Source organism: Bactrocera latifrons, unplaced genomic scaffold, assembly GCF_001853355.1.
Source record: "Bactrocera latifrons isolate USDA-ARS-PBARC rearing strain unplaced genomic scaffold, ASM185335v1 scaffold_41, whole genome shotgun sequence".
Classification (NCBI taxonomy): Eukaryota; Metazoa; Arthropoda; class Insecta; order Diptera; family Tephritidae; genus Bactrocera; species Bactrocera latifrons.
The window spans coordinates 1,486,710-1,504,496 of record NW_017537057.1 but is presented as its reverse complement, the minus strand read 5'-3'; the positions used below and the strand labels follow the sequence as shown (position 1 = coordinate 1,504,496).

The 17,787-nt window shown below is 38.1% G+C and overlaps 1 protein-coding gene across 1 annotated transcript in view; it reads left to right on the top strand.

Annotated features, from left to right (window-relative positions):
- The window catches only part of LOC108972606, a 201,163-nt gene that overhangs the window by 147,671 nt on the left and 35,705 nt on the right, over positions 1-17,787 (top strand). The window contains exon 7 of the mRNA XM_018939252.1: positions 8,146-8,340. Coding sequence (XP_018794797.1) covers positions 8,146-8,340 — 195 coding nt within the window. The remainder of the gene's footprint in view (positions 1-8,145; positions 8,341-17,787) is intronic.

The window sequence follows — 17,787 nt, the reverse complement described above, 5'->3', positions numbered from 1 at the left end:
ATGAAGAATAAAATACAAAACTCACCCACTTTACCCACTCACCAATAAAAAAAATAAATAAAACATAAAAAAAAAATTACTTCAAAGGGCGCTTTAACTATTCAAGTCCGAAATAGCCGCGTAAATGTTTCGCCTTTGTAAAATTTTGATTTTGGCAATAAATGAATGTATTGCAACGAAAATAGGCTGATGTGTATTCTATGTCAATGAAATGTATACGAAATCTGGCAACAAAGCAATAGAAATTTCAGAAATTTGCACTTTTCAATTTGGCAAAGAATACGCATTCGCGCATTTTCCATTTCCAAAAAACCAAAAATATCAAAAAAGAAAAAACTAAAAACTAAACTAAACATAATTAAATTCGAGGTAAGCTTTTCCTAAACACCAATTCATCACATTTCTATCTAATACTCATTACTGTAAATACAATCAAATAGCTACTAGAACATTGTGTATGCGAATTTGTAGCATGCGCGCCATTAAAAGTGAGAGAATGAGTTCGAAAGCCAATTTTTTTACATGTTATAGAGAAAAATGTGCTAATGTATATGAATTAAATCACAATTTAAATAGAATTTTTAATTTTACAGCTTTGAAATGTTTTGCAAATAATAAAAATCACATATATATATACTCAGTTGGAAAGGTCTTTTAGCTTGATTTTCGATTACAGAAATATTTTATTATGAAAATTTGATGCTGCACAGCTTTATACATATTTTAGTGTTTCCATGCGATGTTGGGGACTCTTATCCCATGGTAGTTGGTGCAGAGTGTGGGTCTCATTTTTGTGAATTTTCCATATTCTACAAAGAAGCTGGTGCAAGCCCCTTACCAGTTCTTCGTCGTCATATTTGAATAGCTCGGGCGACAATCAATTGGTCCCCATCGCTTTGTTTTTCTTCAGACAGGTAATTGCTATTCGAACTTCTTCACGGTCGGGCAATGGAACATCTGTTGGGAAATCGGATTCGCCTTTTCCTGTCTTATAATTTCACTGTCATTCAGCAGGTTGGAAAAATACATAACGTAGACAACGTCTGAGTGTTCCACGAGAGTATGCTTCAGTTCCTCCATTACCTCTGTCCTTCCCATTACATTTTATAAATCAAAATAGTAATTCGACATACTTTCTATTAGTTTATTTTCCTTCTAAGCTCGAAAATATTGCTAAATTGCGTTCCATTTCTATTATGGTCTTTACTGGATGAGGTTAAAGTCGAGGCTGGCTGCTGGTCATTTCACTAACTTCATATTTTCTTCTTTAAATCAGTGATGTGAATGTCTTGTCCTTACTTGTGGATAGCAACGATATCCTGTTTAAAAATTGGTTCGATTTAATGACAGCCTCGAGAATGACATTAATTCTGATTCCAACATATCCGTAAAAATCTCGCTATTCACTTAATTGGAATGTGATGCAGTATATTTTGGATCTTTCATTACAAGCAAGTACTGCCCAAATCTTCACCATGCACCTTAAAGCTGAAAATTGCTTGAAGGTAAAGTTGAATATACTTAAATCTATATACATAATCTTAAATCTATATAGTGATAACTAACCAAAATATACCGATGATATATACCAAAGATAAACATCTACTTGGATTGCAATCTCTCAAGAACATTATTGAGCTTTTACCACTTGAATTTTGTCTTACTTTAACCATTTTCAAAAAAACAAAATGCCCTTGACTCATTTACTTAGCCAAAAAACACTTTTTATATCAAACGACTTTATGTAGGAAATCTCTAATACTCACCTTAAGGCATTTTTGAAGAAAAAAATTCAAAAGGAATTTCAAATATGTGCAATACCGTTACGCAGCACAAATGCATTTTACTAATTTCTCCCTAGCCTGTGAGATTCGACCGATTATTTTCAAAACAAAGTGAATCAAACAGTTGCAATTGCATTATGCTTTGCACATAACTGCAAACTTTGCAAAAGAAAAGTTTGGATTTTAGTTTAAAACAAACGTTTTTTAAACAAAGCAAAACTACCTTGAATAATTTGCTACGAAATGGATATGTACATGGGTGCAACTGCGTTTCATGTGTGAGTCTTTGTAGGCACATGCACAAACAAGACTTTCTGGTTGAACGAGCCTAATGTTCAGCTTGCTTTGCGACGGTAAAGGCGACGGCAGTCATGTGAGCCGAAAATTGCTTGAAACTGAATTTCAACTACCAATAATGTGCAGCTGCGCAGGCTGCCGTGTAGGCATTAATTTGCATAGAAAACTTTGCTCAGGAACAAATAAATTTTTTACTTTTAATACAATATTTATTTGTTTGCATGTTTGAAAGAGTGAAACGAGTTCGGATGCGGGCGTTTGCCTTGACATATATATTAGTATATTAAAAGTGTAAACTAAATTCAGCAAAGGAAAGAAAAAGTGCAATAATACACATGCGAAAGAGTATGAGATATTACCTCACAGGTTGGTTACGTATACGCAACGATGCACAGTTGAATGATAGAGCGCAGAAGCTAAAGCCAGTTTAGCGATTTCCAACTTTATTTTGATATTATTGGATTAAAAATTGCGTGTCAGAGCATAAATTTTTATCAAGGAATTTAGTTCTCTCCTGCATACTAACGTTCTTTTATCTTTTACTGTCATTTCGATAAATTATTGTATAAGAATTTTCCAAAGCAAAAAGGAAAAATAACAAACAGAAGTTTTCTTAAAAAAAAAAAACTATTAATAAAGCCACAAGTGTACTATAAACTTTGTACTAAATTTTTTAATAGTTTCCAAAGCTGCCAGCTCTTCTTGTGAAGAAAAAATTTTCCTTAAATATGGGGCAACTGTCGAGGCATGAACGTGCTTATACTTTTACAAACTCAAACTAGTTATTCATGCTTTATAAAATTGTCAAGCTTTATCTGCGTGGCCACCACTAGATATTATTTCACTTTAATGCATCCTTTATTTAATGGCGCTCTTTTGCTTAAGTGACAGTTAGTGGACCAACTCAAGTACTCCGTTTTCAAGTTTATAAACTGAACTTAGCGTTCAATCCACCCGTCCGTCTGATGCGTGCGTGCATTGTGAAGCAGACCTTGTGCTATTTGCTATCAGTAAGAAAGGAAGCAGCGGCTTAGAGCGCCGCCGCTCCCGCCTAATACACAGATTGCTGTGCACACACATGGCGCCTGTGTGTATGCAACAATAAACTATTTCGCAAAAATAAACACCAGCATTTACAGCAAAAGTGGGCGGTACACACACACACGCACACAAACTTGCGAACCCGCACCACTTTTCAATGCACGGCGGCCAAACGTGAGCAACGGGGAGCACAACTGATGGCTGGCGGGCGGTAACACCAGCTGGCAGAAAGTTTGGCGCAAAATAAAGCACAAAAATTAAAAGCAAAAGACTAAAAGTTGAACAAAAAACAACAACAATCAAATAAACAACTCTGCTAAAATACCACTAAAGTCTTCGGTTGGCTTGCAAGCACCGCAGCACACACCAACACACACACACAGCGCAAGAGGGGCGTGCGTAGGTGCATAGGCAAAGCGGTGCTTGGCAGCGAGGGCGTTGTGGCAGGTACACCGAAGAGCGCCTGGCTTCAATGTAAAGTCTGCGTGCAACAAATAGAAAAACATAGCGGTAGCAAAAATAACGGCAATAACAAAAACAACGACCACAATAGCCAACAGCACTCTACCTCGGCAGGGCAATCACTTTACGTAACTTCTTGTTTATTTTCGTGCGCGACTGCACTGCAAACCGATCATTTGGCGCACGCTGCCCTCCCCCCGATACTGCGCGCCGTCGAGCGCCCCACCACACAACACACCGTGCGCTCTTCAGGCAATTCGGCCATAACTAATGCTACTTCATTGCTTCTCAGTCGAGCGCACCAGCTAGCGAGTGTTCGCTGGTATTTTATTTATTTAGTGGAGATATTTCTTATTTTTCCCGGCATTTTGTTTTCCAGTTTTCATTTTTTGCATTTGCAAAATATGGCCCGTCTCCCCTGTGCCGCAGTGAGCACGCGCCAACGGGTAGAATTTTATTGTAAAATTTTTCGCAAATCCAACAGCTTTTGTGGTGAATTCTTTACAAGTTTATGCAAATGACAATTTTCGTTATTTTTCACACACACACACATACACGTACAGCGCGAGGCTTCACCCGCTCGCGGTACGTTGGCCGCCGCTCGTGAACAATGGTGCTGTAGCAGCTCAGCTCCAGGACTCACCTCAGAATGTTTGTATGTGTGAGGCACTTAAACTTTAGCGGACCACAGCGCTGAGCAAGAAGACACAACAATAGCAATAACAACAAAGTCAAGCCTTAGAAGCCAGCCAGCATAAGTTGTCATTATAAGTGCGCTCTCCGTATTTCTTCAGCGCTTTGTGTGCTTTCTTTTATTGTGTGCCTTTGTTGTTGGCCAGCGCAATGGGTTTAGCTTCGCACACATTTGAAATCGCGTAACCGCTTTGTTCTGTGGAAATAAATTAGTGGCCGCCTGTTTATGCTTTAGCGTATCAACGAAAATTAATTGACTTGTCTTTGCAAAGAATTTCGCAGTGAACTGTGCCGTATTGGCCGGGGAAGGCGGCGGGTAACAGAACTTTATGATATACTACAGCAATATTAGTTTTGCAAGTAAACAGCCAATAGTGATTTGAGCGTACAAACAATATATATTTATATATAAATGTAGGTACATACCTCTTCACATTGTGCGTGACCCAGTTTTGGCTGTTTTGAATTAGTTTAGTTTACAGTTATGAATGGACGCACGCAAAATGAACCAAGCTTTAGAATTCATCTCTGTCATGAAATTATGTTTCAGAAAGTGGCGTAAGAGAGCGCATATTTTTATTTCAAATCCATAGTAATCCCAGAAAGCTCCTTTGGGATTATGTTTAAGCAGGATTTAAGGATTTTGTATATTCTATTGATAGAAGAAGTTTAATCCAGTACCCAGATCTGAAGAATATGAAGATGATATGCATATGGAAATCAATCTTACTAAAAAAATTGCCTACATTTCGGCGCCTAGGGCATTTGGTCCTGCTTTCGTCAGCGCTAAAATACTGATTTTAAAATAAAAAATATTAACTTTTTTTTCGATAGGTTAAGCCTTTAGAAGTACGATGCTAAAATTTTGAATCGATATATCAAATAGTTTTTGGTTTACAGCCTTCTAAAGTTACATCATTTTTTTGTTTTTTTAACATATTTTTCTCAAAACCACATTGTTAAAGTTTGATTCCTTGAGAGGAAATGATCCAATAGCTATTAAATTTACCTGCATGTAAAGCGTTTTTCAATAAGAGCGATCCAACTTCAACTTGTTGTTGGATCGTACCTTTTTCCATGATGAAATGGCACACCTTATTGAAGAGAAAAGAGCGGGAAAAAATATGACGTCATTTGCTATCCCTATCGGTCTACTTTGGAAAAGAGGGTCCGCTAAATATTTAGATGAACTGCGTGTAAGTCCATTGGAAAATATATTGTTGGAACACCTTCAATTACGGCAAGATTGGCTTTGCTAAGTGAAGGTAGTTGGGAGAATCTTCTATGGTTCACTTTGTGTTGCTGATCACAACTAACGGGGTCATGCATTCCTTGACTAGTGTTGCGCGCTCAATCAGCCAGTAAAACCGCTCACCGATCGGAATGCACAACTTTTTGAAATAGTCTGAACTTCGGAATAGTATATACACCGATACCTTGATGGCAACTACCTTCGCTTGAAATACGCTACAATGGGTTAATAGCCTGAAACTAGATTTGATGAGGAGCTCCCAACAGAAAGCTGCAAATCCTACCCTCCCTTTAAACATCAATCCATCTGTGAGAAAACCCAATGCAACTGTTTCGTCCAGCTCACAAATTATTCATAAATCTGTGAGCAGAGCGAGAAGCATGTAAAGGGTTTCTTTTTGAGCACCAAACTCCAACTGCTTACCTAACTTAGGTTTTTCGAGCACCATCCGCTGTTACAACAACATCAAGGTTTCATTGATCCACAACATCACTTGCGTGATACAATCATATATCCTATTAAAGTATTTTTGCTCAAGAAAAATAAACACCAGAGATTATTTTATGTATTTCTGTTTTTGTAAAAGCTTTTCTTCTGAATAAGGAGAATCTTAACTGCGTTATATAAACCAATGCAACGCCAATAAAGGGGGACTGCATCAGTCAAACTTATTTCGCATGCAAATTCCTTCGCAAAGTAACACAAAAGTTTCGCTGCAAGAATTGTTGCATGTAACTGCTTCAATGCGTCAAAACAGCAAGGGAAGCCTGAAGTAAAAATTCTCCAAAGCAAAGTTGAAGCAAAGAAGTGGTTATAAAACAAAATTAAAGAAAGTGAAGAATAATCTACTTTGGGAAACACAAATCAATCAGATTGGGTTGATAATCAGCTTGCGAATAAGGAAACTAATAAAAAACCAATAAAACCTACAAACTCGCACATATTTTTGCATATGCATTAACAGATTTGCTGAATTGTGGGCGATAAAGCTGAACTTTGCCAGCTATTAAGCTAAAAGGTCTGCATTTCGACAGCGATTTGCACAGTTTGGCTCCAGCACAAAAAAGCAGGAAATATTAATCCATTTACTATTTCAACTGCCGGCATCAATCACCTGCATTTGAACACATACACCTACCCACCTTGCAACTGCAACGCTGCCATGAACGAAATAAATGGTCAGGCGCAGCAATTACTCTTTCTCCGCAATTTGTGTGCAGCAGCTCTTAATCCCGACGGCAACAAATGAATGCCCGCCAGCTGCATGCGCTGCAAAATAGAAATTAATTTGACCAGCCGAAGCTGCACATACAAACATATCCATAGCAGGGAGTTGTAAGCAAAGTGTAGAGCAAACAATGGTATTAGCGCACAAAAGTATGCTTTGTTTTGTGCTTTTGCTCGAAAGCAAGCAACAAATATTGCGCTCACAGAGCATTTTGAAATATATTCATTGGATTTCGAAAAAATAATTAGCGCCATGCTGCAAAGCTATTAGATTTAAATGAGTAGAATTGCAGCAAAGTAAGGTTAGGTTATTTGAATGAAGCTGGAAGCTAAACGTTAAATGAAACTGTGTAATTTTTTAAGCAGAAATAAAGTATGGTTGCAGATTGCAGTCAAATGGAATTAAATTTTTTTATATATTTTGATATTTTTTAATTTATTTTTTAAGAATATTTGCAAAACATTTCAAATTAAATTCGTTATTCAATTAGTTTTCGCTTCGATTGATTGCTCAGCTTCTCCATTTTAATTTGTAAATAATTTTAGTTAGAAATTCATACTAAATTGTGTGAATGCCTGTGCGCTTTTGTCATGTTATTTAGGCTTTTGAATTCTAAACAAAGTGACATATTAGGAATTTATGATTTTCAGTTCATTTCTATATCAAATATTTACATTCTAGATTATGCGCACATTGCTTAAGAAACCTACATATACAACACACAAGCATTCAAGCAACATTCCTTGAGCTAATAGCACAATAAACATACACACACTTACAATATGTTTAGCAACCATATTTTATGTAATTTCCTACAAGTAGTTTATAATCTTACAGACATTTTTTTATTATAGCCAGAACAGAATTTATTGACCAGTCATGCATGCTTTAAACAGCCACAAATCACTACTCATAAGATCATTATTGGTCACTACAAGAAATACACCAACACACCTATGCTTTACACTACAACCACACGCACACCCGTTCGCATTCACACACACACATTCACTTCGCTTTTGTCTTACTTCGCCTAATTCTATTTCACTTACGCATTCATTACTGTTTCATTGACTGCTTTTCACCTAAACGATTTTCGAATTTTCGTACTAAAGTTAACTGTACATAAACTATTTTCATAAATTTCATGCTAAACTCTTTCACCAGTGCTTACGTTTGTGTTAGTAGCTCTAATAGTTAAGCTGCTTAAATTTTATTCATCTTTCTTCCATGCTTTTCCTAAAGAGTTCACTCTTTACTACTATTATATATAATATGTAAATAACTGTATTTATATTCCATCATCGTTTAGTGAAATGGTGTATTTTATGTTGTGTTCTTTCGTGTTGTTTTCCTTGCTAATTTATCTTCCATTTCACCCATCGCAGGCGTGCCTGGCAAGCGTAACGAGATCTACTACAACTGCTGCCCCGAACCGTATATCGATATCACCTTCGCGATCATCATTCGTCGCCGCACGTTGTACTATTTTTTTAATTTGATCATACCGTGCGTGCTGATCGCATCGATGGCGCTGCTGGGCTTCACGCTGCCACCAGATTCAGGAGAAAAACTATCGCTGGGTAAGTTAAATCAAACGAGCGTGTAAGTAACTTAATTGAATAAAGGTAAAATGATATCATATTGAAGGCCTATCGCATGTAACTCAAGATGCTTAAGTGGAAAATGTTAGTCCAACTAAATTGCTTTTCTTGTAATTAAACTCAATAAATATTATACAAATTTCGAGCCTACTTAAAGATGAGCGACGATAGACGAAATATCCATCAGAGATGTGTGATAGAAGGAAAAATCTTTAGAAAAGAGAGAAACTTCCTGCACATTTTTCCGAGAATTGATTAGCTTTGTCGTGAGAAAAGAACGTACGCAGAGTTTCAAACCGATATCTCGAAAATATATGTGCATATATACATATAGACGCATGAGTAGATGGACATCCGGACATGACTAAATGACTCAGCTCGCCAAGCTGATCATACTATATATACCTTATAAGGTCTCTGACGTTTTCTTCTGTGCATTTGAAACTTCGAAAAAAACTTAAAATACCGCATCTAATAATATCGACTTGTTTTGTTGCAAATTATATACCTTCATATATTTTTAAGACTTCAAGACTCGATTTGACAAATAATTTTATATACTTCATTCCTGTGTACTTCATAAATTCTGTGAACTGAGATGACTGTGAGCTAGGGTTTTTTGGGATCCTAGCATACTTTGATTCAATTCCAAAACACGTGGTTTACCAGAGCACCCAGCCTGACTTTCGCCTCTCTGCCTACATATCATCTAAGAAGACATGGAAGAGAAGAACTCGCTAAAGGAGATTGACGGTGTGCTGTTTTGGTGATGCTTGAAGACTTGCGGGGATGGCTGGTGGGACTATAGATCAGCTCCAGCTTTAGTGGCTGTCATAAAATTAGTGGTATATCTACTGCTCCGGAGTGTAATCTCCTTCAGGGTGGTGATCCATCCACTTCGATAGTGGGTCAGCGAGGTCAGACTTGAGCTCGCTGACTGTGCGCTCAAGACCAGTGACCAATTCTTATCTCTAGCATCGAACTATTTTATGGTATGATTGGTATAACTGGTCACAACGTTATTGCAGGAAACTGCAAGGCTTGCTAAGACTGGTACATCAGGCGTTCTGTTGGCTGCTTCAGCTTCGATGCTAGACTATTTGGCCTCAGACCAGCTCAATATTGGTAAGATGAGCAGCTGCAAGGTATTTTTGCCCCGGAGTAAACAGGGGTGCTTAGATAACTGCTAGCGTGCGCTTTGTGGACTCTGCTCACACAGAAACGCATGGGACGGTGCGGTGAGCTTTTAACAGATAGATCAAAGCTTCATTAGCTTCCTGACCACTGCAGCTTTATTCAGCCTCACCACTGTGGAGTCTTGCAAATAGAAATAACTGCCATGAAGGAAGCAGTCGATCTGTTGATCCAGATTGCAACCTCCTTCAGAATGGTGGCTATCCACTCCGATAGTAGAGCAGCGATATTAGGAGTGAGGTCGTCTACTGTGCGCTCAAAACAAGTGAAGAGATGTGTAGACTCCTTATCTTTTGCAACAAAGCCAGATGCTAGTTGCATTAATTGTTTGAAAGAGGAGGAGATAGAATAATTTCAAGACTTCCGGCTCAAATGTGCGACCATTGTCAGGTGAAGGATCTCATACATTGAACCACTCGGATCTCATACTTTTAGATTTTGAGGTAAAATAGCGGAAATGGAAATAAAGTAATTAAGCAGATTTTAGATATGTTCAAAGCGAATTGCCTCAGATCCTACTACAGGAGTTTATTTGTGTGGCTTCATATGGAACTTTACATAACAATCCAATAGTTATCCCCTTGCCCCATTAAAAGATGACCCATCTAACCTAACCCAATTTAGTCTGTATAATTTCATACCAGGCGCAGCTCTGTTTTTTTTTCAGTTTTCCAATATTTTGGAAGGATTTTGCAAAGTGCGAGCTATAAAGGAAATTCAAATAACAATAGTTTGGGAGAGTACAATCTGAGCGTAACTTAGCAAATTAAAAGCGGTAGATTATGTCCTGACATACAGCAAACGGAAGGCAAACGCATAGATGCATGAAATGTGCTCACCAGTAAATTGCACCACAGTGGAAATGAAATTTTATTAAAATACAGAAGTACATATATATAAGTATATGTATATGTGGTGCACTTGCAGTTGCTGCCTACTTATAGGCGTAGGGACCTTAATGAATTACGATTAACTAACTAATCCTTGAAAATTTTATTGCTACCACTTGCCTTAATTTATGTTTTATTTTTATTTATTTTTTTTTTTTCTTACTTTTTTTACAACAACTCTTGCTCAACGCATTGCCTTTGCGCATGTGGCTGCGGCACGGAGTTAAGTGGCACATGGAAAGTTCAGCTGCATTGTGTTGCAAATGCTAAATGCTCATTATGCACTCAAATTCAATGCAAAAGCATTTTGAGGCAAACCAATGTTGTTTGCCTGCTTCATTGCGCTCATCAATGCAACAATGCGTACAAAGCGCAGAAAGAAATGAGCCTACAAGTGAGCGCCAAGCAGGCACTTCAATTACAGTGCTTTCGATGCTGAGTAGAAATCACGAAATAAAAAGTATTTTTAGCAAAAATGTTTTCCTTTTTTGCAGTTGAAATAATTTTGTGCTGCAATATTTGCTTATATGTATGTGTGTGTAGGCAGTTGTATATACTTAGGCGCTGCAGCGTAGGAGTTCGCAGTGGTTGGAATCATTTGCCGAAGTAAAGTGGAATGTTGCCGCAATTATGCGTTTACAGTTGTGCGGAATTTTCGCTAAAGTGCAGTTTATTATTTCTTCAACCCGAACGCTAAACCGTCGAAAACTATGCTACAACGCCACTTGAGAAGTCATGTAAAACTGAAGTACATACTCGTGTGCTGGTATGGATAAGAACACATATATAAACTTAACTTGGGTGTGTCGTGGCAAGATTTCGCTGCTTGCAACCGCAAATACAGCTGCTGCTACATTTCCCTACCGATATATACAAGTGACTCACGTATGTATGTATAACGATCTATATACTTGTACATATAAATTTACTGTTGCTGTTTACATATGTACAAATATATGTGTGTGTCGGTATTTGGTTTGCATTGGTATTTTAGCGAGCTTGAAACTTAAATTAAACTACACTAATTTCAATTTACTCGGGCGCAGAAGAAACACAAATACTTGGGAAACAACATGCCTTAGCTGCTCAAAAAAACACCGGTTCCCAGCTCAAATAGTTTAAGGAAGTACACTAAGCTTGGCCAAACACCAGCGCGTACACTGAAAAGAAATTTTGAGAGAAACTATAAATGGTATTTATTAGAGGGGAACAATTAAGATGATTAAATTTCGTATTCGAGTTTTGAATTTTTATCAAAATAATACCACCATGTTCCGTATGCCAGGCATAATTTAGTGCCAATGCTGAATTTCAATATATACACTCAGGTAAGGATACCCTCTAGACGAGAATGGAGTAGGGGCATAATAGGGGAAGAAGCTACCACCTCAGTCTATACCGACATTTCCAAAATGGACTGCGGAGTGGGCACGTGAGTATATTCCGTGGAAGGACATTTCTCTCTCTATCCGTCTACAGAACTTGGCAAGCATCCTTCATGCGCAAGTACTGGGGATAAAGAAGATCTGCGAAGCGAATAATTACGAAAGGATACATAAAACAGCAATATATATGGACAGCCAGGCGGCTCTCCTGGCCTTTTCGACGTTCATGACTAATTTCAGCATAGTCCTTAACTGCAAGAAGGCAATGAGCTCACTAAGAGACAAGCTCTATTGAAGGGCCCGCCAATGCATCTAATAGATGGACCAACAATAACGATCTGCTTGCACTTGCCCTGTACAACTGGTATGAGCACGCAAAGTATAGAGGCAACTGGCAAAGTTTTGTGTTCTCAGTCCACATTTATATTGGCTAAGGATAATACAACCATAAACAAAACATTGTCTCTAATACTAACTTTAGCTTCGCTGAAAGCTATTAAGTTAAAGGAACGCTCTATTGAGCTCTTAAGTCTACTTTTTATAACTCAATATTCGTTCCGTTGCCGCAAAGTATTTTTCTCGTTCATATAAAAAGACAGGTCAGAATTCTTTTTGTCAATAGCGTTACCCAAATTTCACCCAATTTTCAAAAAAGCTCAACACTCCATTTCTCGCATTTCCAATATTTTACAGTGCATTGCGCTGTCAGCAGACGCAAAGTCTCAGCTAAGCACTTGGCTACGGAATGTTGCTTAACACAGACGATTTTCAGTACCCTTCCCATCGTTCCAGCGAAAAATGCATCTTCAGCTCGCCGCAACGTCTTCCGTGAGTGCAATATTAACCACGTAAACTATTTGCGAAAGAGAAACTTCTAAATACCGCGCAGTACTTTAGCTTACACATATCTAAGAGCACAGAAACACGCACACATACACATAAACACTTCTACACATACTTGAACGACCCGAGCATCTGGTTGTTGCTGGCAGTTTTGAAGTTGGTGGAGTTATATTTTGCTAAAGCCTTGTCATAGCGCTTTAGTAAATTAGCATACAGGGTGACGGCGCTAAATTTGTGGTAATAAATTTTAATTTTTTTTTTTTTAATTTTCTTAACAGAAAACACAGAATATTTTAATATCCCAACAGTTTCTGACAGCAAAGCGAGGCATTTCAATGCCAGTATTACTTTAGAGCTTTTCCTACACACACCCTTTATCCACATCAGTTTACAGGCACTTTCACCGCACCTTCTAAGCTGCTACTCATCTGCATATTTGCTTAAAATTGTTGAAGAAACGTTAGTTTTGTTTCAACAAAATATCAAAGTTATTCACAGAAAGCATTTGGCAACTCCTCGTTGGTTTCATGCTCTTCATCTACTTATATGCAAAGAAGTAACCACTTGAAAATGATAAAATAACTAGCAAACGAAGTTTATGGCGATAACGACCCACTAAGTATGAAAGGCAGTGTTGAAGTTGTGCTTCACACACATTTACTTTATACTTCCGAAGAAGAGATTACCGAACCAACCACGATGCCCGCTATTAAGTGGTAGGCCAATAACTACAGTGGCACTTAGGTAGTTAAGTCTTCGAGACATAGACGTGGAATTGCATATGTATCAAAACATTTTAGTAATTACTACTTCGCTTCTAAACAGCATTAGAATTTTCGTTGAACGATTTGAGTGAAGGTTAAAAAAAGTAAGTATGTGGTTTATAGTCTTTTCGCACGCCCAAATATATATAGCATAGGAAGATTATAATTTAGAAACCAGGTTTGGGTTTTCGGCTACTCGATTAACACGATCAGCTGCTACACTTGCTTCTGTGCTTTAACTCTTATTATTTTTATTTATTATTGATTAAAATTCATCAGCTGATTACTAGTTTATCAATGTACACTATCTAATATACAGCCTGGACTAGAAACCACAGAGTTAAACATAGCCAAGTTTATAGTGTAAATAACAACCCAGACTCCACAATTTCAGATTCAACTCGATTAAGAATTAATTGCTCTTTTGTTGTGAATTTGTGTTTCTGACGTTTTTTGTTAGTCGGTTAACGCACTTTTAGGATTTTCAACATAACCTTTGTATGGGAGGTGGGCGATTTCTTCCATTTTTGAACTGCATATGGAAATGCCTAAAAGAAACAACTCTATACAATTTGGTTGACATAGCTATAGCAGTTTTCGAGATATGAGAAAAAAAATTACGTCCAAATATGGCCCTCCCTAATGCGATCCTTTGCGGCAAATTTCATTTTAATATCTTTATTTATGGCTTAATTATGACACTTTATAGGTTTTCGGTTTCCGCCATTTTGTGGGCGTAGCAGTGGGCCGATTTTGCCCATCTTCGAACTTAACCTTCTTATGGAGCCAAGAAATACGTGTACCAAGTTTCATCATGATACCTCAATTTTAACTCAAGTTACAGCTTGCACGGACGGACGGACAGACAGACATCCGGATTTCAACTCTACTCGTTACCCTGATCACTTTGGTATATATAACCCTATATTTGACTCTTTTAGTTTTAGGACTTACAAACAACCGTTGTGTGAACAAAACTATAATACTCTCTTTGGCAACTTTGTTGCGAGAGTATAAAAAGTTAAAAAAAAAAGTCTCATTAATTTGTCATTCAAAGGCATTTAATTTCTAAAATGTCATTAATTGTTAAATGGCACTAACATATCTAAGTTTTAAGTACATAGCAACAAAGCCAATACCAATAGCGCGCTTTAATACTCTAAACCTTGCCTTCTAATGATGCATGACTGGTTTGGAATGTAGGCAATTTGTTGTTGTAATGCAAGCATAACAAATACACTCATTTGTGCTCGTGCTTATAACTTATTCACATCATCATTCGGTGTGAAGGCTGTCAGACCCATTGGAATGGACAGCTAGACATTGATTTAAACATTAATACTATTGTGATGTTTAATGATTACCGCTTCTAACTTTAAATCTGTTTCGAACATATTTAAGACAATGGTACAGTAATATGGGAAATGCTCAATTAATTTTCACTATCTCTCGAACACACTCTTTGTTGTGGGGAAGTCCCCACATGCCACAGGCAGGCGTCTTGGCCGATGGTGATTGCACTTATCCCCTTTTGCTCGCCTTTCCAGAGTTGACAACGTCAAGGAGGCAACCCTCTGAAGGAGTTCTTGTTGCGACCTGGTACTAAACTAGACGGGTGAGTTAAGTACGAGTCTTGATATATGAATATCCTTAATCATAATATCAAATTCTGGGGTGCTGTCAATGAAATATCTACCACACACTCATCCTCAATTCCGTGGGTTTTTTATCCAGAATCTTCAATATTGACTCGAAGGGCATTAAGCTACCCTACTCCTAATGAGTACGTAAGTCTTCAGGAGTCCAGGGACCTCCACGTTACGCAAAATTGCAGCTTGAAGTAATATTACAGCTCTGGCAGTCTGTGCACCATTGAGCGAATGCTCTCGAACTCCTTCCAAGGAGTTGACTGCCTACCAGCAGACTCACCTTCGATACGAGCCATGTAAATTTTGAGAATCGAACTGTTCGAGGACGACGACAGTATTAAATCCAGTAGACCATCACTCATTTTCAGCTAGAGCCCTACTAACATAAGGGCTAGATACAACAATCAGTATCAGTAGAGGCCCCGGATCATTCTCACTTTTTTCTGAACTTGGTTTCTATCTCGATAGGGTTTTTCTTGGATGACGAACTTGTTTGATCCCCGGTGAGTGGGGTTAGAGTCTGCAGAAGCTGAAGCTGTGGGAGGATTATCATTGCGTGGATGCAATGTGTAGTATCTATGCTAAGGTTCTCACCTTCGCTCTTTTCGGTTATGTGCACTTTTAAAGTGATTCGATCTTTCGCTAATTCCTTTTACTTTCCGAAACACTTACTGGAAGCTAATTGGAGTACCTCAACCCATCTCCTCTCCTATTTTGGGACTAGCGATGGCGGAATTTGGGTTTCTATTTAGACAGGAGAGCTGAATGAAAGCATGGCGGCAGCTTAAAATAAATATTCACAGTGGTATGCCTTCTCCAAATATATAGATGAAGTGGAAACTACACACATCAGCATTAAAAGCACTGATAAGTTGAACTCCCTGAAACTCCATTTTAATCCAACATATTTCCACTGAAATTTACTTAATGATTTTTAGTGTTGTTCTAAAGAAAGGAAGAGAAGGAGCTTGTATTTTGTTGAAGCTGCAATGTATTGTACAGAAACCAAAATCTTCTTCCGCTTACTAAAACACGAATGTATACGACTGCTGTGCCGTGAGGGAGGCGAACATTGTTGGCTTTAATTAGAAAGCCAACAATGTGCAATTAGAGCAACACACACAGGCATAATGGGCGACGAGCATGCCAACAGCCACTGAATAGTGCATGGTAACGAAATTTAGCGGAAGTTAAGAAACAACAACAACGCGCTGAGCAAATTATACAACATAAATTCTGTTGCCGTGGTGCAACAACAACATGAAATAACAAAAGCTTAATGTGGCGGCGGAAGACAGCAGACAAACGGCGACGAGCAAAGAGCGAAGAGCGAGAGAACACTTCCGTTGCGCACATTTGCAGCAAAAGTAAAAACACAAACAACTTAACGAAGGTAGAGCCGCGACATTAGTATACAATGCAGGTCAGGCCAAACTAAAAAGTTTAATTTGCTAAAATTAGAAAGAAAAAGAAATAAATATATGAGGGAAAAGGAATTGCTGACATTGCCAAAACACCAAAAACCCGAATTGAATTGTATACATTGGATTTGTGCAGAATGTAGATCAACACCGAGAGGACTTTGTGTTGGCTTTCCTGTGAGTTGGCCGCACTTGTCAATGCTGATTCTTACTCTTTGGGCGAATTTTACTTTTCCCAATTTGACACAAATGCCGAAGTGAAATAAAATAACGGAGGAAACACAACGGAACGAAAACGACTGAAAAGCAAAGTTGAATTGAAGTCAAAATGTCCCAAGGGCCAGTTAAAACAAATGCTCTGCCACAGCCTTTGACTGAGTATGATTGAATTAAAGTGTGCCTCACACACACACACCAGCACTCTTACACATATACATACACTCTGTCGTACGCCTACATCAAGTCGAGGTAGTGAACTGTGAAAAGTGTGGCACTTGCCAATGTATGTGTGTATGTAAATACAGCGCAGTTGTGTGTGTATGTGCGAAGGGACGGTATTTCAGCTGGCTGATTGCAAGCACAGGTGTGTAGGTGAGTTTAACCAAGTCTCGCTTCTGCGGTTGCTGGTTATCAGCAAATGTGTATTAGTGGTGGTTGGTGTGCAAATATTGACACTCATTTAAAATTACAACACTCCGAGGACGAATGATGAATTGCCCGCATGCATTGTGGTTGTAGTTGTGTGGGCAAGGGATATCTAAGCATTGTTGCAGTGTGTGTGTTCTGTGTTGGTGTAACCGGTACATTTTACACATATTCCTGACATATTTAATGCAAGAAATGATAAAGACATTCGCATTTAACTAATGGCCAACACTGTGCCTTAGAAAGTTCGGTGTGTGTGTTTATATCACACATATAATTGTATATGTGTTAGTGTAGCTGTAACTGTGTGTTCTGCTGACCACAAATGTTTAAATGAAGTGTAAATATCTTCCGCCACAACCACACCATCACAGCGTTGGCAAATATATGCCGGCACAGGCCTTTTGCTGGAGCCATTGTCAAGTGCTTGAAATGTAAATACAAGAAACGTTAAACAGTGAATTAAACTTAGCAAGTGTATGCTTGGGCAATTCTAGAAAAACTAAGACGGGTTTGCGTTAGCGTATGCTGCAGATAAGTCTAATTTGAAAGCTGCAAAATATATAAAAAATGTGAAATAAAAAATATTTTTTCAGAGCTTTTTCAATATTTTCAAACATTATTATTATATATTT